General features: G+C 36.4%; 3 protein-coding genes across 4 annotated transcripts; all 3 read right to left on the reverse strand.

The window, feature by feature from the left end:
• On the reverse strand, nucleotides 1-3,430 carry LOC114153958 (uncharacterized). The gene is made up of 2 exons (XM_028032654.1): nucleotides 3,286-3,430; nucleotides 1-1,263 (listed from the first exon to the last, which is right to left on the reverse strand). The coding sequence occupies exon 2, from the start codon at nucleotides 1,066-1,068 to the stop codon at nucleotides 226-228; it is 843 nt and encodes a 280-aa protein (XP_027888455.1). The 5' UTR covers nucleotides 1,069-1,263; nucleotides 3,286-3,430; the 3' UTR covers nucleotides 1-225.
• Nucleotides 3,431-9,293: 5,863 nt separating this feature from the next.
• Nucleotides 9,294-13,315, reverse strand: LOC114154279 (nuclear factor 7, ovary-like). 2 transcript variants are annotated; one of them, XM_028033231.1, is made up of 2 exons: nucleotides 13,187-13,315; nucleotides 9,294-11,577 (listed from the first exon to the last, which is right to left on the reverse strand). In XM_028033231.1, exon 2 carries the CDS (start codon nucleotides 11,165-11,167, stop codon nucleotides 10,217-10,219), a length of 951 nt encoding a protein of 316 aa, XP_027889032.1. In that variant the 5' UTR covers nucleotides 11,168-11,577; nucleotides 13,187-13,315; the 3' UTR covers nucleotides 9,294-10,216. The 2 variants fall into 2 exon arrangements, with proteins under 2 accessions (XP_027889032.1, XP_027889031.1); XM_028033230.1 differs by having other exon boundaries at nucleotides 9,294-11,600.
• Nucleotides 13,316-15,223: 1,908 nt separating this feature from the next.
• Nucleotides 15,224-22,505, reverse strand: anxa3a (annexin A3a). Its single transcript, XM_028033232.1, has 14 exons — nucleotides 22,410-22,505; nucleotides 21,575-21,605; nucleotides 21,452-21,499; nucleotides 21,285-21,372; nucleotides 20,888-20,982; nucleotides 18,889-19,002; nucleotides 18,701-18,791; nucleotides 18,541-18,620; nucleotides 18,075-18,131; nucleotides 17,905-17,998; nucleotides 17,731-17,826; nucleotides 16,656-16,714; nucleotides 16,110-16,232; nucleotides 15,224-15,703 (listed from the first exon to the last, which is right to left on the reverse strand). The coding sequence occupies exons 2-14, from the start codon at nucleotides 21,587-21,589 to the stop codon at nucleotides 15,644-15,646; spliced, it is 1,020 nt and encodes a 339-aa protein (XP_027889033.1). The 5' UTR covers nucleotides 21,590-21,605; nucleotides 22,410-22,505; the 3' UTR covers nucleotides 15,224-15,643.
• Between the last annotated feature and the right edge of the window lie 2,653 nt (nucleotides 22,506-25,158).

The raw sequence follows: 25,158 nt of genomic DNA on the forward strand, positions 1-25,158 counted from the left end.
TTTCTCTTCATGTGTTTGCTTCTCATTATGAATCCCGCTTTTGTACACATTTTCTTGAGAACAGGTTCAGAAAGCTTTAAAAACTGAGAACGATTTCTGAACCTGTTGGGGAAACTTTTACAGAGGTTGTCCTCTACAGAGGTCGTCTTTATGGCAGCTGGAATCTGAGGATAATCTGTTCGTTCATCATAGAAAACCTCATAATCTAGATCAGTTTTTCTTTTGTTAAATCATTAAAATCCGGTCCCAAAGTTTTTCCTCTTCTTCTGAGGTTGAATTACCCCATTCGGAGTAGTTTTTCTTTTGGGAACTCAGTAAAATCTGGTCCCAAAGTTTTTCCTCTCTTTCTAACAGTGAGCTATCCAATTCGGGGCAGTTTTTCTTTTGGGAACAGTTCACAATTTGGTCCCAAAGTTTTTCCTCATTGTCAGAATTACGTACTTGGTCTGGGGCAGTTTTGTCTTTGTTAACAGTCCTTCTGCTGCTCGTCTGCTGCTTCCTGTGTGTTAAGTCTGACGCTCCGTCTGAGGAACTTTTACATTCAGAGACCCTGGAGGATGCGCCATTTCTCGATGTTTTCTCTGAACACACCGGAGATGAAATAGTGGATCTCACAGCCTGAGCTTTGAGATCTGCCCCAGAAGAAACTTCCCCAGCCGGGTCAGCTTGAACTCTGGGAACCGTTGGAAGCCCGTCCCAAAACAAATCTCTGTCAACATCCGGGGAGCTTGAGAAACGACTCTGACTTTCGAGAGAAGAAACTTCCCCAGCCGGGTTAGCTTTATCTCTGGGAACCGTTGGAAGCCCGTCCCAAAACAAATCTCTGTCAACATCCGGGGAGCTTGAGAAACGACTCGGACGTTCGAGAGAAGAAACTTCCCCAGCCGGGTCAGTTTTATCTCTGGGAACCGTTGGAAGCCCGTCCCAAAACAAATCTCTCTCAATATCCTGGGAGGTACTTACGTCCGAGTCGTTTCCAGGGAAGTAATGGTCGAAAACTTTCCTCATCCCTGTCGTCACCAGATATCCTAGTCCAAAACCAAGTGGCAAAATTAAAGGGTATGGCATCTTGGAAGCACAAAAATCCTTACTAGACACAAAATCTGAATCTCACTGAAGTGTTTGGATTCTAACTGATGTGTTGAGATTCAAGCAGTTAAAGCCTCAGAACTTCTTTGATCTGTTGTGATGTTCATGATGTCGTCTGTGACCTCATCAGTGAGGTCACTGTGGCTCTGGGGAGGGTCCTGCTTCTGATCGTTGCTATGGGAACGAACAGATAAGTTCTGCCTGATTCAAACTGAAATAATGACCAAATATTTAATAAGTAATGTTTTTTCCATTTATTTAACATGAATTGAATAACATTAGATTTCTACCTTGGTTTTCTGTACCTGCTGCCATATAAATTGTCTTTATCCATTATTAATTTGGTTCTGGCAGGAAAATGTTCAGATTTTATAAACATTTGCAAAACAAAATTTTCTCTAATCTTTGTTAACTCTATGTTAATGATAAAATTTTATATATTTTATACTACCTCGTTCTGAAATTGTTAATATCAGTAATGATGTTATTTGTTGCACAACTAATATTAGTATTGATTAAATTCAGATCTTAAACAAATAAATTAATAGAAAGGTATCACATATGTAGATAGATCTATTTATAGATCTATCTATATCTATATATAGATAGATTGATCTATCTATAGATCTATATAAATATATATATATAGGTCTATATATCTATATCTATATAGTTCTATATATCTATATATATCTATATACACGTAGATATAGATATATATATATAGATATATCTTTTGATTGATAGATGGATAGATATATCTATTTATATATAGTAATGGTAATATTAATAACAATAATAATTATTTTTATTATTAACATCCATTATAAATCACACTAAATCTTTTTGGACTGTGGGAGGAAGCCGGAGCACCCGGAGAGAACCCACATATGGACATGGAGAACCAGAAAACCCCATGCAGACAGAACCAGGCTGGGATTCAAACCTAGGACTTTCTTACTGCAAGGCAGCAGTGTTACCCACTGAGCCACTGTGCAGCACTGATTTTTTATTCACACCAAAGGAGAATTTATAAACTAATTAACCAAACAGTGATGACTTTAGATTGTGGCAGGAAGCCGGAGCGCCCGGAGAGAAACCTGCAAACAGGATGTTAACTTTTGATAGTTTATTCACAAAATTCAATGTTTCCTCCTCTAAAAAACAGCTTTGTTGTTTTGGAGATTAGTGGCAGGAGAAACCATTAGGTGGGATTTTCTGTGGAGTGTGGCGTTTCTCTTCATGTGTTTGCTTCTCATTATGAATCCCGCTTTTGTACACATTTTTTTGAGAACAGGTTCAGAAAGCTTTAAAAACTGAGAACGATTTCTGAACCTGTTGGGGAAACTTTTACAGAGGTTGTCCTCTACAGAGGTCGTCTTTATGGCAGCTGGAATCTGAGGATAATCTGTTCGTTCATCATAGAAAACCTCATAATCTAGATCAGTTTTTCTTTTGTTAAATCATTAAAATCCGGTCCCAAAGTTTTTCCTCTTCTTCTGAGGTTGAATTACCCCATTCGGCGTAGTTTTTCTTTTGGGAACTCAGTAAAATCTGGTCCCAAAGTTTTTCCTCTCTTTCTAACAGTGAGCTATCCAATTCGGGGCAGTTTTTCTTTTGGGAACAGTTCACAATTTGGTCCCAAAGTTTTTCCTCATTGTCAGAATTACGTACTTGGTCTGGGGCAGTTTTGTCTTTGTTAACAGTCCTTCTGCTGCTCGTCTGCTGCTTCCTGTGTGTTAAGTCTGACGCTCCGTCTGAGGAACTTTTACATTCAGAGACCCTGGAGGATGCGCCATTTCTCGATGTTTTCTCTGAACACACCGGAGATGAAATAGTGGATCTCACAGCCTGAGCTTTGAGATCTGCCCCAGAAGAAACTTCCCCAGCCGGGTCAGCTTGAACTCTGGGAACCGTTGGAAGCCCGTCCCAAAACAAATCTCTGTCAACATCCGGGGAGCTTGAGAAACGACTCTGACTTTCGAGAGAAGAAACTTCCCCAGCCGGGTTAGCTTTATCTCTGGGAACCGTTGGAAGCCCGTCCCAAAACAAATCTCTGTCAACATCCGGGGAGCTTGAGAAACGACTCGGACGTTCGAGAGAAGAAACTTCCCCAGCCGGGTCAGTTTTATCTCTGGGAACCGTTGGAAGCCCGTCCCAAAACAAATCTCTCTCAATATCCTGGGAGGTACTTACGTCCGAGTCGTTTCCAGGAAAGAAATGGTCGAAAACTTTCCTCATCCCTGTCGTCACCAGATATCCTAGTCCAAACCCAAGTGGCAAAATTAAAGGGTATGGCATCTTGGAAGCACAAAAATCCTTACTAGACACAAAATCTGAATCTCACTGAAGTGTTTGGATTCTAACTGATGTGTTGAGATTCAAGCAGTTAAAGCCTCAGAACTTCTTTGATCTGTTGTGATGTTCATGATGTCGTCTGTGACCTCATCAGTGAGGTCACTGTGGCTCTGGGGAGGGTCCTGCTTCTGATCGTTGCTATGGGAACGAACAGATAAGTTCTGCCTGATTCAAACTGAAATAATGACCAAATATTTAATAAGTAATGTTTTTTCCATTTATTTAACATGAATTGAATAACATTAGATTTCTACCTTGGTTTTCTGTACCTGCCGCCATATAAATTGTCTTTATCCATTATTAATTTGGTTCTGGCAGGAAATTGTTCAGATTTTATAAACATTTGCAAAACAAAATTTTCTCTAATCTTTGTTAACTCTATGTTAATAATAAAATTTTATATATTGTTGTTGCGCAACATCCCCCCCCCCTCTTCTCTCTCTCTACTTCCTCTTCTGAGAGAGATGTGCTACCAGCACTCTGTCTATCGGGTTACTTGAGTTTCCTAAATCTGCTGGGATTTATCCTGTCCAGAACTGAAGTAAACTCTGTTTAAGCTGGCATCGAGAAAAGATTCGCCTGGTTTCTGACGAACTACATCCAGGTGTCCCAACCTTCTTCCCCCTGTGAATTAGCCAGACTGAGCAGCCTGCAGCCAACTAGTTTCACAGAGCACACCTGTTAACGGCCGCTCTTCTCTTTATGACAACTTGCACTTGGTACAGAACCAGGTTGGTTTTAGTGACTCAGTGAGTCCCAAGGATGAGGTTTTAAATATGGGCTACCAGCAACCTAAAAACATTTTCCACCTCTTCCTCTCCAGAATCAAACATCAGAGCTATTTTACAACCATCAAAGAACTTTAAGGTGACTCATTAACTGAATGTCCACAACATCTTTTAGATTTTCTTTATGCTAAGTATTTTATTAGTAAGGCATTTTTGCAAGGGTCAGTACAGCTTAATTCAGTAGCAGAAATAATCAAATAAGTAAAATCAATCATCTAGTCTGTCTTTCCCTAATGCTGACACCGAGAACTAAAAAGGGAACCTTTGAGAGAGATGGACGGAGCATGGCTTTTCAAACCCCAGACCTGGCCTGATGATGAAGAAGGTGTGAAGTGCGATTTGAAGCCACATGTTGCGGGGCTAACGGATTGGTCCCCATGCGTTTGATTTACTTGGAGTTATATTGTGTTGTTTAAGTGTTCCCTTAATTTTTTTGAGCAGTGTATATACATATATATATATATTATTCTTCAATGAAGCTACAAACGTTTAGGATCTTAGTGAATATTTTGATAAGCTCATCAGAAGAGGAAGTTCTGGTCTCATCGTCCTGGCAGCGTTCAGTTTGTCACCAACTGCCGAGATCAACTCAAAACCTTCCCGTGATCGACGTATTGAGCCCCTGATCTACCGTAACACACCACACACTACAGGATGATCGGTTACGAAATCGTAAGCGACAATCTTAGAACGGCCGGCGTTCTAACATTGTCTTAAGGGGAAAAATAGGGGCAAAAAAACCTTGTAGTGTGAATTATTGCATCAGGTAATCGATGTGCCCATTTTCTCTATTTAAATCTAATTATTACTGAAGGGCAACATAGTATACAGACTTCATAATCTGCACTCTTTTGGTTGAATGCAGTATTTATTTCCACTTTGGCTTTATGTTGTTTAGTTTTTTTTCAAGTAAATTTTTTGTTAATGGAGACTGAGAATCCATTTTATTTTTGTTTTTGGTTGTTTTGTTTATTTTGTTTATCAGTTCCAGTGTTTAGTGTTCTTTTGAAAATAAAGTGTATCTATCTTTGGCAGGAAATCGCATGCATTATTACGTCATTTCCATTACATCAGTGTAAAAAGGTCTTCAAACAATATTATCGTTTATCGCAATAATTTTTGAGACAATTAATCGTTCAGCAAAATTTGTTATTGTGACAGGCCTATGTATCAATTTAACAAATAGCAATTAAATAGGTTAAAACAACAGATCAATATGTAGAGATGGATGTACAGAATTCCTAAAGGATATGTACATTTTGAAACTACAGAGAAAACTGCATCGTCTCTCCACCACCACTTGCTGGTGTCTGTAAAAGTGTGTATTTTCTCTAAGCCAACTTAAACTTCCAGTTTACATCATCAGTGTGAACTCAAGTCAAAAAGAATCAAAGGACTTACCTCTGGTAAAGACGTCACTGAGCTCCTCATCTGGCTCTTGTCATCCGCTTCAACGTCCTCCATTTGTGATCTAGCTCTGGGTTGAATCACAACAAAATCAGAGAGGATTAGAATATGCTGCCAGAAAATTTATAAACAGGTTTTCTTTTGAAAAGTCAACATATTTTGTTTCACAACCAGTTTGATAAAAAAAAAGGAAAAAAACAAAATTCAAAAACATAGAGGCTAAAGTGAAATCAAATACACGCCCTGTACTTCCTTCAGTGTGATTAATCATCTTTAATCAATTTCAGTTTTAACTTTAATTGTACAGCTACATGATTATTTATTATTTTAAAGCATGGTGGCATAAAACACAAAGCTACTCCCAGATATTTTCTACACTAAACAAACTCACCGTTCAGCAGTGACAGATGTCCAATACGTCCTCACAAGTTTGTTGTTTGTTTTGATTTGATCAGTCTGACTGGTTCTTTTGGTGTCCTTGGAAACTATCGCAAGAACCGTTTAAAAGATTCACATTGGAGAAGTATTTTGGATACAAAAATGGAATCAGAATCAGCTTTATTCAAGTTTTTGTACACAAACAAGGAACTTGACCTTAGTAACACTTTGCTCGACATTTTAAATATAGATGTATAAAAAGCAAGAATAAAAATGTCATTCTTTTGTAAAGATGTACAACTACAATGTTTTTATAGTGCATATTCAAATTCACTTCAAGAATAATTTATTAATCCCAAAGAGAAATTAAATGTTGTAACTCGTGAATTGAAATTCTTCAAAGAGTTACTGTAGATGGTGATGGCTGTTGGCAGGAAAGATCTCTTGTAGCAGTCTGTATTACAGTGAATTTGAAGAAGCCTTTGACTGAAGCTACTCTGTATCATGTTGAGGATGCTGAGGGTTGTCAAAGCAACGCCCCAGGTGTGTTTCTGATGACAGAATAGCATTATGACATGATGTAAAGCTCCTAAAAGTCCATTTGCTTTAAACCAAATAAGTAAAACAGTGCTCAACACTGACTTCCTCGATCTCCATCCATATCACACAATTTGCTCTATCCCAAAAACAAAGTTGTATTTTGAACTTTACATTTCAAATTTCAAATTAAAAAAAATATTTTAATAATTTCTCTCTTATGATTGAGCTAGGCTTGCATTTCTTGCACTAAAACTGTGCATGAATCTAAAGCAATTGCCTATTTTCAATTCAGTGTTCAAAGGGTTAAAGAGCAAAATACATTAAAAAAAAAGAAAGTTCATTTTTCAGAAATACAGTTTAACATAAGACGAATATAAAAGGTATGTGGTAAATCTCAAGAGTTTCAGCTTTTGAATCAAATGACTAACATAGAAACTTTTCAAAGATATTTTAAGTTATTGAGACCCACCTAAGAATTCACATAGTAGATCAAACACAAGCGCAGTTGGTAGCACTATTGCCTTGCAGCAAGAAGGTCCTGGGTTCAATTCCTGGTCTGGGGTCTTTCTGCATGGAGTTTGCATGTTTTCCCTGTGCATGGTGGGTTCTCTCCGGGTACTCCAGCTTCCTGCCATAGTCCAAAAACATGACTGTTAGATTAATTGGTCTCTCTAAATTCTCCCTAGGTGCCCTTACAAAAAAAAATCCCATGAAAAATCACATGTGGTTCACACAAATTTTTACATGTGAATGATGTGTGAAAGATGTGAATCACATGTGAACGTGTGATTTTGGAACGTTTCGTGGTAAAATCACGTGATTCACACATTTCCACGTTAAAATATGTGATATACAGTACATATACATAATTATAAATCCTTATAATTATAAGGACCACATTTTTTACCTTGAAAATGGCCAATTTCTTCATATTATTCACTTTTCATGATGAATATGAGGTCTGATGTGGAAAATCTGTCAATCTCATATAATTTTCTAAGACATAACTGCAAACTAAAGTAAACTTGTATCTAGGAATCAAGACTTCTAAGACAAGTATATATGTACACAAAACAACAATTTATTTGCTTCTGTTTGAAACTGTTGAGAACCAGAAACAACTTTTAACATCTGAGCATGACACCATACCGATTTGCCCCATATTAGGCCCAGACAATAAACATGTCGAAACCAGATGTGTAGAAATGGGTTTAATATCATCAGTGCCAGTTCAGAGAGGGAAAACAAAACATCAGAGACTGGTCCTTCACGTTGTTGCAGGAGAGACTGTATCATTCAACTGTGAACCCTCTGAGTCTCCTTAATGTCTTCAAGGATGGTTAGAACACACACACACACACGTTGGCATTGGTGGCTTGCATAGGGGTCTTCTTATATGTGCCAGTAACCACAGGTGAAGGGGCTGTGGGTCCTGATGCTCAGGTGGGGAGTTTTCCTTCTCCAGTGCTGAAGGTGGTGAGGTCTGGCTGTTCTGATGTGTTGCCCCAGTCATTCATTATCTGAGCTTCACTGGACCACTGGCCTCGAACAACATGTAAAAATTAATGAAACAAAGCTCTTATGATCTTGACTACATTTCATGTACACGCCCACACACACACACACAGCAGAGTCCTACTTTTATGTAATTGACCAGAATGACCTGGGGTGCTCTGATCTGCTAAATAAAGCAGCATAACGTGACGTTGTTTGGTGACTATCCGTGTCAGGCTAAAAAAACACTTCAGTTGATAAAACTATGATTCTCTTGGCAATTAAAAGAAAAATCACGCAGTGTTAAAAACAGTAACAGGTCAATTTATATTTTTCAACTGGAAGAATGTCATCATAATGGCGAGCTCACACATCTGCACGCGCTCCAGGCATGGAGGGAGGGTGGAGAAATGGCCGTTTTGTTATAACGGTCCTCAACTTTAATTTTGACTGAAAAAACAGCTGCAGTCTGTTGGGCCCTCCATTAAAAAAATAGCCGAGGTGAAGTTTAAGTAGTGAAGCATCCACACTAATTTGTTTTAGGAGCTGTAGGACTCAAGATAAAGCCTTCAAACTGTAAAATCGGCCAGCATTCAGCTAACGTTTAGCTAGCTTAGCATGACTTTAGTAAAGTTCACCGGTACATCACTATCAGTACGCATTACTTTACAGATTTATATTTCTGTGTAAATTCAAATCAAGTAAAACATTTCTTACCTTTTGTTCGGGGGAAAAAAAGTAAACTCTTCAAGTCCACTTTATCCATAAAAAAGAGAAAGAAAGCGCTCAACTATCCGCTTATTTTTCTCATTTTTTCATTTTCTAGAGTTGGGAGAGGGGGGGGGGGGGGGGGGGGGCAAGAAAACATCTCGCAAGATTTTCGAAATAACACGAAGCTATTTTATATATATATATATATATATATATATATATATATATATATATAATGGCTCAGACTTAAACCCTTTATTTTGAATTATTATATTTTATAAAGCAATTTAAACTTTTATTTCACACCAGTTGGTTATTTTTTTAGTTAACTATATACTTTACATTATTATCAAATATTTCTATTAACACATAAATATAAGTGTGGCTTTGTCTTAAAGTTTAAGTTTATGCCTCTGGCATAACTTAACATTTATTTAAGTTATGCCAGAGGCACATAAACTAAGGCACATGTGAGAAATATGTGATCACGTGATCCCATGTTGAATAGACCATGGATCACATGAACAAAATACTTTATCACATGTGGAAAATGGGAACCAAATGTGGAACATGGGTACCACATGTGATCACTTGATTTTCATGGGATATTTTGTAAGGATGTGAGTGTGTGTGCACGGTTGTTTGTCCTGTCTGTCTCTGTGTTGCCCTGGACAGACTGGAGACCTGTCCAGTGTGACCCCGCCTCTCGCCTGGAGCTTTAGATGGAGATAGACCAGCACCCCTCCTGACCCCACTAGGGACAAGGGTGTTAGAAAATGGATGGATGGATGAAATACAACAGAATACTGTGCAGCTATTAAAATACCTACTTACATTAAAAATATCTATCCAGCTTAATTTAATGAGAATGTGTCTATGTTTTTTAATGTGCAACCATTTAGATAGGTGTGATAAAATGTTGATTTTCTCTGTCAGTGGGCTTCACTGGTCAGGCCCATTATATCCTCTATTCAACATACTTTAGTGCACGTTAAAAACCTCCAAATGTTTATGTTTGACACATGAAAGTTCTGGACTAAAGGTTGAATTCAGATGACAGTTGATTAGATCCTCAAGGAATGAAAAACTCTGACTTTGATTTAAATGGGAATAAAAATGATTTTATTTCACAACATACAAGAGGCAGATAATAGTAAATAAACACTTAAAGGAGTAACAAAACACATTTCTTGGTTGTTACATGACAAACTCTGAAATAATACATCAGTAAATAAGTTAGAAATAATTTGAAGAGATAGTGCAAAGAAAGTAAATTTGAAGAAGTTTTCTTGTTACTGTATAATCTGACAATTTTGAATTACACAATCAAATTCACTTCAAACATGACAGACAAAAATCTGAGAAGAGTAAAGTTATTTAGAGCAATAAAATACAAATCACTAAAAAACACTGAAGCAAAGGAAAGGCGGTGATTTTCTGTAGCTTGAGTTTTAATACCTACCCCTCACAGATACCTTCAACGGTAAAATTTTAGTCCCCTGGTCAAACAATGGAAACATCTTATTTGTAAAAGTGTGTGTGAAGGTGTGTATGACGGTTCTTGTTAAAGGATCAGAAAAAGCTAACTTTCCTGCTTCCCACTCCAGTTTGACTTGGATTCTCCGTATTTTCTTAGTCACTTTGGGCTCAACGCGGTCGTTTCGTTGAGACCATGCTGAATATTTGCCACGACTAAAACGAAGAACCCAATAATCCCGCTTTACGACACCAGGGCCGTCAGCTGACTCTGCTACCATGCCAACCTTCCAGGATTCACCTCTGACCTCTACATCCCAGCTGTGAATTCCTGAGTTAAAGCCCCTGGAGCTGATGACGGAGTGGCACAGCAAAGCAGACCTCTCCGGATTGTATGGAGCAACGGTCCACTTCACCCGCCTCACAGATGTCAGGTCATCGGACAACAGCAGGTCTGCAGCTGCCGTGTTCGGGTCCAAAACCAGAGGCGTGTATGTGACCGCGTTCTCCATCTTGAGCCAGATGTTGAAGCTGAGGTTCCCCACATGCTTGGCCTCATCTAGGAGAACTCCAGAGGGAAAATCTGGCAGATCCAATCGGAGCTGGTTCTGGATTTTCTCTGTTGCTGCTTTAAAGTTTCGCAGGAGTGAGAGGTCTTCTGCGTTCAGCTCATCCTCCGTGGTTCTGATTGTTTCAGACAGACCTGATATATTTTTCTTCACAGTCTTCATCAGCTCCACCATTTTACCAATCTTCAGCTCCGCTTCTTTCCGCACAGCAGTTAGCCTAGCTTCCTCTTCATCTGCTAAAAACCGGAAAAATTTCCTAAACTGCTTCCTAATTTTCCCCTCCGAGTTTCGGGTTTGACTTTTTAAGTGCTCCACTCCGTCATGAAAGAGTTCTTCGCAACATTTTAAACCAGCCATGCGGTTTTGTAAACGCTTCAGGTTTTGCTCAAGCTCAAGCTTAATCTCTAACACCGCTTCACTGACTGGTCTGAATCTGTGTCCAGCGTGTTTTACTGAATCCCTGCAGATCAGGCACACCGGCTGCTCATGGTCCAGACAGAACAGCTTCAGGCTTTCAAAGTGCAAAGAGCAAAAACCCTCCGATGCTCTCCGGCTCCTCTCCTGCAGAAAGGTGTTGCACAGCCTCCTTAAAGCCAGGTTACATGGTGGGTTTCCACCTGCAGATCTTCTCCGACAAACTGGACATGATGGCTCCCGTCTCTCTCTCCTAATGTTCAACAGGCAGGCTTTACATAAACTGTGGCTGCATGGGAGGAAAACAGGATCCTTGTAGATGTCCAGACAGACGGGACAGAGGAGATCCTCTTCTAACATGGAAGACATAATGTCACTGAGAGAAGCACAACAGACAAAAAGCTCATTTATCAGGCTACAATCACACTGCAGGTTTTAATGCTCAACTCTGATTTTTTGTGAAATCCAAATTTTCTTTGTTCATATTTACAGGTAAGCGCACCTTACTATAAGCCGCACCTACAAATAAAATAAATAAATAAATGGAAACGTACATATATAAGCCGCACCGGCTTATATGCTGCTGGGAATATGGAAAACCGCAGCTCTCAATTTTCCACAAGTCCACAGCAGAGGGCAGCGTCCTGAATAAACCTGCTGCATTTATTAAGGACGCAGCCCTTGGTCTCCAACGCGGAACCCTGAATGTGTTCATGCCGAGCTTGCGTGCAGCGGCTCTATTTCCATCTTGTACTGCCAGATCGATAGCCTTCAACTTAAAAGCGGCATCTTTTTTCTTCGTGTGGTTTCCATGAAGAGGGAGTACGAGTTTGAAAACATTTCTCTGTCATGCCTGCAGCTAGCATGTGCTTGTTCTAAATGAAAATTAGCACTTTCTTCTTTGATTTCCAATTTTGACTTCCAATGATTCACTTCCTGCTAAAGAGCCCCCTGGTGGTTGAAGAAAAATCCACAGAAAAACCGCACCGGGCTATAAGTCGCATGGTTCAAAGCGTGGGAAAAAAGTAGCGTCTTATAGTCCGAAAAATATGGTATATGCGACTTGTATGTGATCTAATGTAAACCTCATATGACCTGAAAGTGTCCCACATACGCAGGAGAGGGCTCAATAACGTCACACAGAGAGAGTCTGCTCAGTATTTTGCCAACCGCTATATATATATGTATAATTTTGTATATTTTTGGCCTGCTCTGACCATGTTATTTTAGCAAACTGCCTTGTTTTTAGAGTCTGTATACACCAGCTTACAATTATCTAATAATTAACATACAAAAAACACCTGCCAATATTCCCTGGAGGTTTACTGAAACTTCCTAATTTTTCTAAAAGTTGATTGGGAGGATCAAGCTATATTCCAGTGAAGTCACCTCCCAGTTTTTCCCATAAAACAGACAATATCTATGCAAGACCTGGTTCCAAAATTTTCCTTTTAATAAACATGACAGCTAGAGTAGTTAGACATTGGTCACTTTTCCTCACTCTGCTAACTTCTCCTACTACTCTCCATACCAGAGTGAAGTTACCCCACGCCCACCGTTCTTCAAACTTAACTAAATTAGTGTCAAACGTTTGTGCAGTAGAAATGTGTTTGCTACTACCATTGTGAAGATATGAATAACTATTCCTAAAAGGGTCAAACAGCACCCTCTACAAAAAACAATTTCATTTTAATCAACTGTGCTAACATAGCACAATCAATTTATATCCATTTCGTCATGTTAATCTCTCATGACCTCTGTAAAATTTTTATATTAAAAATTATAATGGCACAACAACATTTTTTGTTGTGCCATTACAATAACAAAAAATTTTGTTGCATAAATGTAGCACAGTTGATTAACACTATTGGCAACAATGCCATATCCAGTAATAAGCCCTGAGCAAAATGGCGGCGTGAATAACAAATCAGAAATGACCAAAATCTCCAAACACTTCCTAACCTTGGATCAGCTGAAGTTGAGACGGGCTTGTGGTTAACTCCTGACAAGTACCGACCGACCAGCAGCCTCCTGCTCCAGCGAGGTGCCGCTTCTTGAGACGGAAAAAGTTTCGGTCCAACTTCACAGCTGCTTAAATGTCTCCATCACGGAACTAACAGTTGCGCATGCGCGATAGATACTGACAGTGCCAGCAGGACCTTCCTCTCGGTCGAAATTATTTTGGCTTCGAAAAAAGGACTAAAACAAAACCATATTACCTGCACCTCGTTTTCGTTATGTGCCTTCATCTATATAACTCGGCATTTAGACCTGTGTTGTATTCAAAGACAGGTAATACTTTATAAAATTCCTCTGTAAAACGTAAATGGCAAGTCCGCTCAGCGATCTAGTGGCTCGGACGTCACGGGACTTGCTGTGCGCCACATGCGCCGCTGCTTTACATCGAGCCAGGAGGCGAAATGACACAATCAGCGAAGAATCTGAGAAAGGGACGCAAAGTTTTGATATTGTCAACACAACGATAGCAAGACAACAAGGTCCACAGGGATCACATTTCACAGGTCAGTAAAAGGCTTTAATTAAAAACATATATAAAGAAAGTGGAGATTAGGTTAGTTATGCTAGCTTAACTGTTATCACCTTAGCATGAACTCTTACTGCGCAGTTCGGAGTATTTCGGTTCAATTAACACAAAATAGGGCGACCCACATACATTTTCTGACAGAAACATAAAAACTCAGAAACATAAATCTGCAACAGAAATGTTCTATTTGGTGTTTGTACGTCCGTTTTTGTGTGGTAAATGTTTTTGTGGGGTTTTTTTTTTTTTTAGTGTTAATTCCTGATGCATTTGACCGTAATCTTTGCTCTGCGCTCCCGGGGGTGCTGTTTATTGGTTGCCATGGCAACGAGTCTGCTTGTGACGTTGACAAACTGAGAGAAAACATTTTTCTACATTTTTCCCAGGACAAATTGCATCATTTGTTCGTAGAACGTGGCGATATTCAGAGCAATCATCAAATAGGATGAAATATTTCATAAAGCATAAAGAGCCAAAGTTTGTTAAATTTTAAATCATGGCTCCCATTAAGTAAAATTAAATTATGGGCCATTATAAAGATAAATTCTCTTTGTTCTCTCTTGTTTCTAGAACTGACAGAACCAATCTATAGATTTATTAGCAGAGAGAATATATATTTTACATATCCAAACATCAGCATCTCAGCTTTGAGCCACATTTTATAGAATCCAGTAACATCAATGGTCACTCTACTCACCAACTGCCCCAACCAGACCCAAAAAAGGTTTTGCGTCTTTATTATTTGCTTTGTTAAAGACACATCATATCCTAATTTATTGGATAAGACTGTCTGGCATTCACATGTAAGTTTTTGGCTGTATTCTTAGCACTAGAAAAGAAAAGGCCTTCCAGTGACTGTGGATGCATCAGCACCTTAAACCCCCAGCTCCTCTTCATCCCCACCAACTTGCAACACAAAGTTACACTAAACTAGAAAATAAAAATAGTTATGTTATTGTAGCCTTAATTAAATGCTTTAATAAGTTACCAATTTAATTGGATTTTTTTTAATATTAAGAAATTTGGAAAACATAAAGGAGATTAAAAACTTCTAAAAAAAATTCCAGAAAAATTCCAGCTTTTCAAATTCAGAAATGTCTTCTTTTTTTCTAGAAAATTTGTGAGATTAATCTAAAGCTTTTTGAGGTTTTTCAATTTAGACTTTTCAAATTAAGTTTCTGAGTTTTTTTTGACAGAAATGTACTCCTTTTTATCTCTAAAAGACGACTGTAAACCTGAAGCTTTCCACTCCGCTTTTAGTTCAATATGGCCAGAAAATGTGAGATTTATAATAAAAAATAAAAACTTTCTTCATGTCCTTACAGTATATTCCTCTTGGTGTCTAAACTGCGCCTCCTGGTGACGAATTTGCGGAATTGCCACAATAATCAAAACCGGAATCGATTAATTCACATTTTTGGTGAATTCCTGCTAATAAATAAAACAAGAAACAAACATTTTCTGTGATGAACAGTGAAGGTTTTTATTTTCTGTAAGACACAAACAAAAAAAACTGTGCAAAAGTTTTAACCCAACTTTTAAAACTTCTCTTAAAGTTAAAGAAAGCCATTCTTGTCACCAGTTAAATTTGCTTTCATACGGAAGTTCTCCATAATTTGGTTTGTTGCATAGAAGAAGTATTGATAAGAAACTTATGGGTTTTAAAAGTCGTATCAATTTAGAATAGTTTATAATTTAAATCTAAAACTTGAATTCTGATTTGATGTTTGAGTTTACGTCATAATATGACACCTTTTAGAGCTGAAACTAATTTAATTCATAGTTTACGGATGAAGAAAAACATCAGTAAGAAGGGAAGGACAGAAAGCCGACAGGATGAAAGAAACAGATCTATTTTTGTCTTCAGACGGACGACGTCAGTCGTCTCCTCCACAGATCGCCTTCAGGCAGTCGCCGTATTCGCCCGACATGTCGGACTGCAGAACAAAAATAAAAACCAAAACAGAACCATTTTAAAGCAAATAAAAAAATTTATCTATATAAATTGGACGGACGGACGGACGGATTTTTTTCCATTCTTTAACTGAAACAACCGTCTTTGACCTTTAAGTTTCTGAAGGTCAGTCCAGCTTCTGTCCATCAGAGAAACTTTTAATTCTTCAGGAAATTTGTCCAGATTAATAATCTCTAGTCTCCTGATTTAACAAAACTATTAATCCATAAATATAACAGAGAAGCGAATCAAACCCAGAAACTCCTTGGATAACACTTAACTTGACAAAAAGTTGGTGTCGTGTTTTGTAGATGAAATCCACTATATGAACCAAACACTGAATGAAGTGGTGAAATTCTGGTGAACGTTTGAGTTCTGGTCCGACTCACCTCGATGTCGGACCGCAGAGAGTGTTGGTAGAGTTTCTTGAACTCTGCTCTGATGTCCAGCAGGTCGATCTCAGACCGGCTCACCATGATCCGGGTCAGAGTGGACTCATCGGTGCCACCGCCCTGAACAGAGACAAAACCAGAACTCTGGAGTTTATAGACGACTGACTAAAACCAAAATCAGCGTCGAAAGAATCTTTTGGACTTTGTGGTTGATGACTACAAAACATTTTAGTCGACACGCAAAATGTTATGTCTGGTTGGAAACCCTCAGCAAATGTTCCTGAAACATGGTGGTGGCAGCATCATGGTGTGGGGTTCCTTTTATTCAGTAGGAACAAGGAAGCAAAGCAGAGTTTCTACTAACAGAATAAACATCAAAGAAAACCCAAGTTTCAAGTTTTTCTTTATTTTAAAACCTAAACATTGAAATTAAATGTTTGGTTTAAAAAAATACCCAAAATTTATTTAGTAGATATAAAAAAACTAAAACTTTATCCCTTCTGAAATGTGCTCTGGAACTAACATGTATAAAAGCTGATTTACCTTCATGCTCTCATGCAGCCGTTCTGCAAAATACGCCGGTAAACTCTTCGCACATTTCACTGCAGAAAGAAAGAGTTGTTACAAAAGCAGCATTTTAGTATCAGCAGCAAGTTTTAAATGGTGTGTGAGGGCTATCTGAGATAGAAAAAAACGAGCAAATTTCCTCCAAAAAATATGTTGTTTGAATTTGAGAAGTTGAAAATGTGCTATTAAAAACACAGAAATTGACATTAAGCTCAGAAATTCTGGAAAAATCTGGAAATCTCAAACATAGGAAAGTCTCAAATTTGCTACAGAAAATCCAGAAATTGAAATTAATGTTAGAAATATTCTAAAGGAAAAAACATTTAAATTTCTCAGTTTGAAAAGTTACAGAATGAGAATTATAGAAAAAGGTTGTTTTTTCTAAAACTCAAAAATGTTTTGACTTTTGGCACTCAGAAACTTTCAAAACAATTTTAAATTTTGAGATAAATCTCAGAAATGTTGAAGAAATAAAGTTGGAAATTTCAAATTTTCAAAAGTCAAAAATTTGCTAGAAAAACAAAAATATTTATTTTCCCAAAACTCAAAAATGTTTTGACACTTGAAAATCAGAAATTGTTCACATTTTTTTTTAAAAATTTTTCAAAATTTTGAGATTCATTTCAAATCTTAGGAAAAAAAACTTCAAAGGCAAAAAGTCTTGAGCTTTGGAAATTTTCTGAGTCGAAAATGTTCCACCTTTGAAACTTAGAAATTTTGAGATGAATCTCAAAAATTTTCAAAACAAAAAACCCCCCCAAAACCAAACAAAAAGACAAAACAAAATAAAAACAAGAAGAACAATTAGTAAATATGAAAGGTCTAAAATGTGCTAGAAAAAACCTCAGGAATTTTTAGATTAATTTCAGAAATCCTCTATAAAACCAAGAAAATTTCTGAGTTTGACAAGTTGAAAATTTGCTGGCAATAATGTACTCCTTTTTTTCTTTCCCTTTCTCTCTACATTAGCTCTCATTCGCTGTTGTAGTTTAAACTTCTAGAATCGGTACAGGAAAATAAATGTTGTTTTTGTGGATGGAAACCAGTTTACCAACGGCCACCAGCAGCTCCTCCAGTTCTCCAGACATTTCTCCTTCGATGCTCTGCTGCAGCGTTTTCCCGCTGATGTTCTTGTATTCGATTAGAACTGCAGAAAAATGGCCGTCACTTTACATTTGTAATAACCAAATTTTCTCTTTGGGTTTCCAAACAGAGCCGGTCTTACTCTGCCTGAGCTGAGGTATGCTTCTTTTGCAGAGGATCTCAATAAACTTGGACTCATCTGTGCCCCACTTCTTCTCCCCGGCTTTGTAAAGTGTCTTAGGGCAAAAAATATTGAAGTTCAAAACAAAATAGAAACATATCAATTGTATTTTTTGGGTTTAGGTTCTTCACCTCGGCGTCTTCCTTTGCTTTTCCTACATCTACAGAGTCGCTCCCGTCCCTCTCACCCTGCAAACAGCAGAATTCACTTTATTCCTGTTTGATGATAAGTTTTTATCATCATCCTGCTGTGTTACATTTTAAATAGAGCTGTAAACATTAACACATGGATGAGAATGAGCGACTCTCGCCTCACTGTTACATTAGAAATGAATGGAAAGGAACATTTATAAATGAACATTTAAAACAAAACCACTTCCTTTAAACCTTCCTGAATATAAAAACCTGAAAAACTGCTAATTTGACAGTCCTTCCAACTTCTAATGGGTAGGAAGGTCTTGCACAACTGCGTCCATGTTTATATTTCAAGCTTACTTAGGCATTGTGATTAATCTGATTAAAATAATTGATTGACAGCTCTAGTTATGAGTTACGTGTGTACGTTTTTTGCGGTAATTTTCTGATTTTTTTTCTAGACCTTTGCCAGGAGAATAAGCGCTTTGGAAAATTCTCCAGAAACTTCACTCCCCAACTTCTCAATCAAGTCCTTCTTTGTTTCTGCAGGGGAAAAAGATGGAGGTCATAAATCTGTTTTCGGCAACAAAACCCATAAACTAAGATGGAAGACGCTTCTTTACCTTTTAGGTAAACGTCTTTGAGAGCTTTGATTTGCTGCTTGGACCTGGAGGCAAAGATTTCAACCAGGATGCAGTCTTGTGTACCAGCTCCCTGCAGTAAATCACATTTTATACAAATGATGTTGTACAGTAATAAACGCTGTTTAATTGTTAAAAAAAGTTTTTGAAAAGGAGCTATGTGAGCGTACTTTCATGGCTCGGGTGACTTCGTGGCAGTCGTACGCTGCAGGGGGAGTGATGAGCGCCAGCAGCAGCTTCTCAAAGTTTCCGCCCGTGTCGCCTTTCAGGTCTTTCTCCAGTGTCTGAAACGTAAATAGAGGCGACAGATCCAGAGGTTTACTCTGCGTGTTCAGAACCACGCCCTTGAAAATACAAAATAAAGCAAACAAAGCGCTGTAACGACTTTATAATGGGAGAGCATCTGTGTTTCAGCAGGTCAGAGTTAGGTTACATTTACTCGGTTAAACGTAAATTAATTGAATAAATTCAAATACTCAATTAACGTGAATAAATTATTTGAATGATTTACTCAATTAAAATACTCTTGGAAATAAACTTTCAAAAAGATACAACAGAAACAGTTTGGAAAAAATGTACTTTTAGTAGTATTTTTACTATGCTGTACTTTTTACTTGAGTAATTTTATTATGAAGTATTTCTTCTCTTACTTGAGTAAAATATCTGGATTTTCTACCCATTGAATGAAAAACAAACATGTTTTAACCAAAACTTCACCAGATACACACACCTGCAGTTTTTGTGAAAACTTTTTTTATCTAAAGAAACTGATTTAAAAATAAAAAAAATCTTTTACCTAATGTTATATTTTATTACTTACATGATTTATTGTCATTTTGGTCCTTAAACTACCAAACTTTCCACTAAACTTTACATTTTGGTCTGTCTGATGAGGTAAATTTTAAATATTAAATTATGTTTTTGCGTATCCTTTCTACCAAATACTCCTTTAGTTTTATTTGACTAATTTCTTGGATACTTTTTACCTTTACTTGATTAAAAATATGCTACCGTATCGTTACTCTTACTTTTGTACAAGTACTTTGCTTACAGTAAAGCTCCTTTTTGATTCAATAATTCAAGATTTTATTCTGACATGATTGATTAATAAACTGAATTTATACCAAACAATATTCCTAAGCACCAAATGTATCACCGTCCAGAATGTTTTACATGCAATCCTGATTCCAGTGACTGGATTACATTTAATCTCCCATGTATTTGGTGAAGGTGCTGCAGCAGGGAAACACCTAAACACACAGGAAGCCGCTGTGAGCAAACTGCCAGACTGCAGCCAGTTGTCCTGCTAATTTAAGTGCAATCCATTATTCAGGGTTTCTATGCCTGTGATATATTTGTTTTCACTTGTTTAATAAAATATGAAAAAGGTTTGAAAGTAAACAGGTGGTCAAGTCATTAAAAAACCACAATTAAGTTGTTTTAATGCCAGAACAGCAAATAGAAATATTTTTAGTTTCAGAATTGACACAATATTTGGGGTTTCTCCTTAATCGTTTATTTATTCCAAGTCCTGCCATCATGGCAACATTCACTCTTTAAATAATAATTTTTTTTTAATTATAAAAAATTATTTGCTGAACAAATACAATAAGGTCTGACTGTTTTTCTTTTATTTCTTGGAATTATTTTAGAAAATATATAGAAAATATTCAGCTGCTTTAAATTAAATTATACTACAGGTATAATTTAATTTAAACTTTGTGTTTGTACAATTGACAGGAATTCAAATATTGTTGATCTATTTCTGTACTGGTTTGTGCTTTTTCTTCATTCACTTATTTATGAAAATGTTAAAAACGACAGAAAAATAAACACAAAAATAATAAGTTGCATGTTTTCTTGATATTATTTATTAAAATAAATCAAAATGAGCACACAATCTGTTCAAAGTGAATATATGAAGCACAAATGTGAAAATTTGGACTAATAACATTGGAGAACACGACTTATTTTTTTATTCTTTTTTCTGTGTGGTAAAAGTCACTCCTGTTTAATTTTTTATAAAATTATAATGTGTTTCTATTCAGGAAAGTGAGTTATAGGAGATCTTAACATAAAAAAATCCTCATTTATTTCTCATTTAACGATTAGAAACCCGATTCACAACATTTCAATAGTAATATAGTAATAAAATGAAGAAAATCTTACTCTGCCGGTGGCTTTTTCATACGCTTTGCAGATGAGCTGCCTCTGATCGTTGCTTCTTTGTGTCAGGATTTCAATCAGGACTTTCTCATTTGTCCCTAAAAAATAGAAAATAACAATGAAACATGAATCTCTGTTTCTGTCATATATCTGGAGACAATTTACGTTAAATGAAGCACAAAAAGTAGTAGATTTGTTTCAATTTCAAAACAACGGCCATCAACCTGAAGGACGTTTTTAACAAAAATGATTAGTTAATCTGATTTTTAGAAATTAAACAGTTTTACACCAATCTGTCTTAAAACGTTTTAAAGACAAAAAGCAAACACAAGTTTTCTCCAAACAAAAAATGAAAAAGTAAGTTTAACAAATATAGTGTGAAGGGATTTAAAACGTGTACCGAGTCCTTCAATGGCGTCCTTCAGAGCTGCAGCGTCTTTTTCTGCATCAAAGTTTGCTTTAGGCTTGATGGTTCCTCTCTGTCCGCTCTAAAACAGACATTCAGATTTAACAATTAATTAAAACCCTGCAGAGTTTCTCATATAGAAAAATCAGAGTTGGACTCACTTCAGCAGCAGAATATGACGGTGAATCCACAAGACTTTCCAAATCATCCTGAAAATAAATGGATTTAACATGTAAAACTCTTAAATAAAAACTTTAAAAATATAAAAGAAAAACCTCTCTCACCCATAAAGAAGCCATGATGAATGTAGCTCTTCTGTAAGACATTAGAAACAATCTTAATCTCAGTTGTACATTTAAATACACTGCAAAAACATTCAATTTTACCAAGTATTTTTGGCCTAGTTTCTACTGTAAATGTCTTAGTCCACTTGAAATAAGACAAAATTAACTTACAAGAAACTTTTCAGCAAGATATAAGAGCTTATTTTAAGTAAATAATTACTTAATATTGATTAAATAATGCTAGTTAAATTGGCAGATTTTTATTTCATGTACAGGATATTTTTTCTCATGTTTTAAGTGAAACTAGTCTTTTTTCATCAATATTAGAAATTATTAAATTAAGACAAGCTCATTTATCTTAATGAAAAGTTTCTTCTAAGTTAGTTTTATCTCATGTCAAGTGTACTTAAGATATTTCAACTAGAAAGTAGACAAGAATCCTTGGCAAGATTTTGTGTTTTTACAGTGTACTAAACAAATAATCAAGAGGCATCGGTTCCAATCTGTCATAGATTAAAGATGATTAAAATATAAATTAGATGTAGCGAGTGGTGAACTGTCGTACTTTATCGCGTTTTAAAAATGTATTTATATGTAGAGACTTTTTCTTCGGCTTTGGTGGAACCAGAACAGGAAACATGCAAATACGTTGCTGTGTAAAATGAGACCAGCTTTGCATTGAACCAGTGACTAAAGGCAGATCGATGGAACTGTAAAAGAAAAGTTTGCTTTCTGTACAAACCGGGTACTTTAAACCTTCTAATTATGCAAAAATAAAACTTTTAGAAACCAGAAACTTACAGCTAAATTAAACAAGCAAAGGAGAGAAACTCACCTTTGTCTCTGAAGTGGAATGTTTCTTTCCGCCACACCTTCTGCTTACCTGGAAACTCTGAATCCACCTGTAAAGAAAACAGTTGGCCACACCTGTTTGGCACAGTCAGACGATGCCTTCAGGGACTGCTCGTAAAATCCAGTTACTAACCAGTTTAATCCCCTCCAAATAAAAGAACACAACTTTTAGATTTGTAGTCAAACCAAATGTTACTTATAAACTTTATGACGGCCATAATAGACAAAAACACAAAATAGTAATACATTTCCAAGAAGAAAAAAACCTGAGGAATCTCAGAAATTTTCTAGAAAGAAAATCTGAATTTTCCAAGTTTGAAAAGTAGAATATGAGCTAGAAAAAACTCAGAAATTTCTGATTTTGAAAAGTCAACAATTTGCAAGGAAAAACTGAAAAATTATGATCTAAATCTCAGAATTTTTCTCACAAAAACTAAAGAAATTTCTGAGATTGAAAAGTCAAAAATTGGTGAGAAAAAACTTTTAGATTAATCGACGATATATTAGGGCAGCAATATCAATACTGCAGATATTGAAACAGCAAACATTGGTGTCACTCAAGACTTTTGCCCATTTCAAGCTTTAAAAATACACAAATTAAAAAAAGTGTCAAACCATAAATAACATAGTAAATGGACAATAAACTGATTTTTAATTTTACAGTTATTTTATTACTAAAAAAGGCACCAAATACAGGCATCATATTAATATTATTGTGTTTTCCAAAAATTATAGCACCAAAAATATATTTTTTTTCCTCCCAAAATCCCCCGTTTTCATGTTTTTATAGGCACACATTTGAAAAAGAAGTGGTGTTATTAGATAAATACAAACCAGTGTCAAACACTTTAAAAACAACATCAGTAGCTGGGCTGTAATGTAACAAATCAGACGAATGAAACATAAATGAATGAAGAGTAACAGAGTGAGATCTGAGTCTTTGGGCCGAACAAAGGCAGGCGGACGCATCATTCTTATAAAAACAAGGTTTTTAAAATGTGGTTACTTTCATTCAGACAGTAGTAAGGCTGAAGCAGTCATTAGGGTGAACGGGTTTATTACAGTCACACTCAGACGCTCTTCGATTGAAATACTTTGGACGATCTGTTCTCAGTCTCATGAGCAAAAATACTGCATGGCACTTAGAAATCGGCAGCTGATTGGATTACAGTACAAGCACGGAAATAAAAATGTTAAAAATAAATCATTGTCAAAATGTCAGTAAGTATAACTCTATAAACCCCCTTTAACAGTGGATAAACACCAAGCTAGTTGATAAAATAAATGGCTCTCGAGTGAAAACAGAGAGAACTTTATATTAAATTAAAACATTAAATATCATAAAAATTTGAATTGATGAAGAAGAGAGTAAAATAGTTTTGTCCAGGCTACAATAACACAGCAGATACAACTTTTCTTTAGCGATGCACCGATACGATATCAATATGTTTCAAATCAGTAATAATTGTGTGGATTTCATTGTGTGTGTAATAAATCTGTATAATGTTGAGAATGAAAATAAAAATATGAGACTCTTTTTTTTTCAATTTTAAAATTTTTGGAGCTTAAACTATTTAGTTTTTTCCCCCATTTTTATATATTCAGTTTATGAAAACATATAGGGGGCCTTTATTAGTTATTTTATATTGTATTTAGAATTAAAACAGCTGGGTTTTTTTATTAAGCAGATTGTTTTTAGAAGCAGTAGAAACCCAAATGTACTGTAAGTACAAATAGGTGCAAAATGTGAATCTGCATAATAGAAAAAAAAATAAATAAAATATGTCTTTTGTTACCGAAATAGATTGTGTTCAAAGCATGACAGGTCGTACAGGTGAGAGTAGAATGGCATTAATCCAGCGTAAAAGGGGGTGTAATCAAGGCTTAAAATGCTTTTTAATTAAATAAGTCAAAGCTCTTCCTTGTGAAGAAAAGACTAAATTGTGATATAATTGCACTTGAAGGCATCATTCATCTTTTTATTTGCACTCACTCAGCCTGCAACAAAAGCAGCTTTGTTTGTGCTTTATGTTTAAACAACTTCAGCAGGTGGAGAGGTTGTTCCAGTTAATTTATCTGCAGGATGATTGTGTGACATACGAGGTAAAGATGCAGGAAAGGAGGACATTTTTCCTCGCCTGCCTCTTCGTACAGCAGTGAAATGAAACGACGCAGCAGATAGAAACCATCAGAGTCTGAGCTACTGTTCACCTTTCGGTGGTGAAACCGAGATGAATGTCGACTAAAAAGAGAAATAAAAATGGAAATCAGATGCAGCTGAGCAGTTTGTGGATTCCTGAGGTAGCCCAGTGGGCTGAACGTCACACGTTTCCCTTTTTTTTCTCTCAAAGTGGTAAAAAAATACATAAACAAAACATTCCTTTAAGTACAAATTTTCAGTTTAGAAAATACCCATTTTGATGCTGTTTTGTTGTCCTTCGTCAGTAGCTGCATTTCTGTTACAAATGTGTGCAAAACGTTGTCAATATTCTTCTAATTTAGAAAAAAAAAATTATTTTGCAACAGTGTTTCCATTACATCAGAAACACAATTAAAATTACACCTGAATAAGTTTGTTCACACATTAAGTTATTAAAAAACATGCAGCTCAATTATCCTTCAACCACTTCCTGTCATCTTCTTTGTAGTTTTTGCCAGTAGTAACATCTGGCTGTTGATCACATGATTCGTAGTGATGCAAAGAACATGTTTTTGTTATGGTTTTACGAAAT

This window comes from Xiphophorus couchianus, chromosome 12 (genome assembly GCF_001444195.1).
Source record: "Xiphophorus couchianus chromosome 12, X_couchianus-1.0, whole genome shotgun sequence".
Lineage (NCBI taxonomy): Eukaryota > Metazoa > Chordata > Actinopteri > Cyprinodontiformes > Poeciliidae > Xiphophorus > Xiphophorus couchianus.

Excerpts from the sequence above, each read along its gene's own strand:
- LOC114153958 (XM_028032654.1), bottom strand. The coding sequence starts at position 1,068 with ATGCCATACCCTTTAATTTTGCCACTTGGTTTTGGACTAGGATATCTG.
- LOC114154279 (XM_028033230.1), bottom strand. The coding sequence starts at position 11,593 with ATGTCTTCCATGTTAGAAGAGGATCTCCTCTGTCCCGTCTGTCTGGAC.
- anxa3a (XM_028033232.1), bottom strand. Across the intron at positions 18,132-18,540 it reads CGCTTATTCTCCTGGCAAAG|GGTGAGAGGGACGGGAGCGA; the intron begins GTCTAGAAAAAA and ends TGCTGTTTGCAG. Across the intron at positions 17,827-17,904 it reads CATACCTCAGCTCAGGCAGA|TTCTAATCGAATACAAGAAC; the intron begins GTAAGACCGGCT and ends ATTTTTCTGCAG.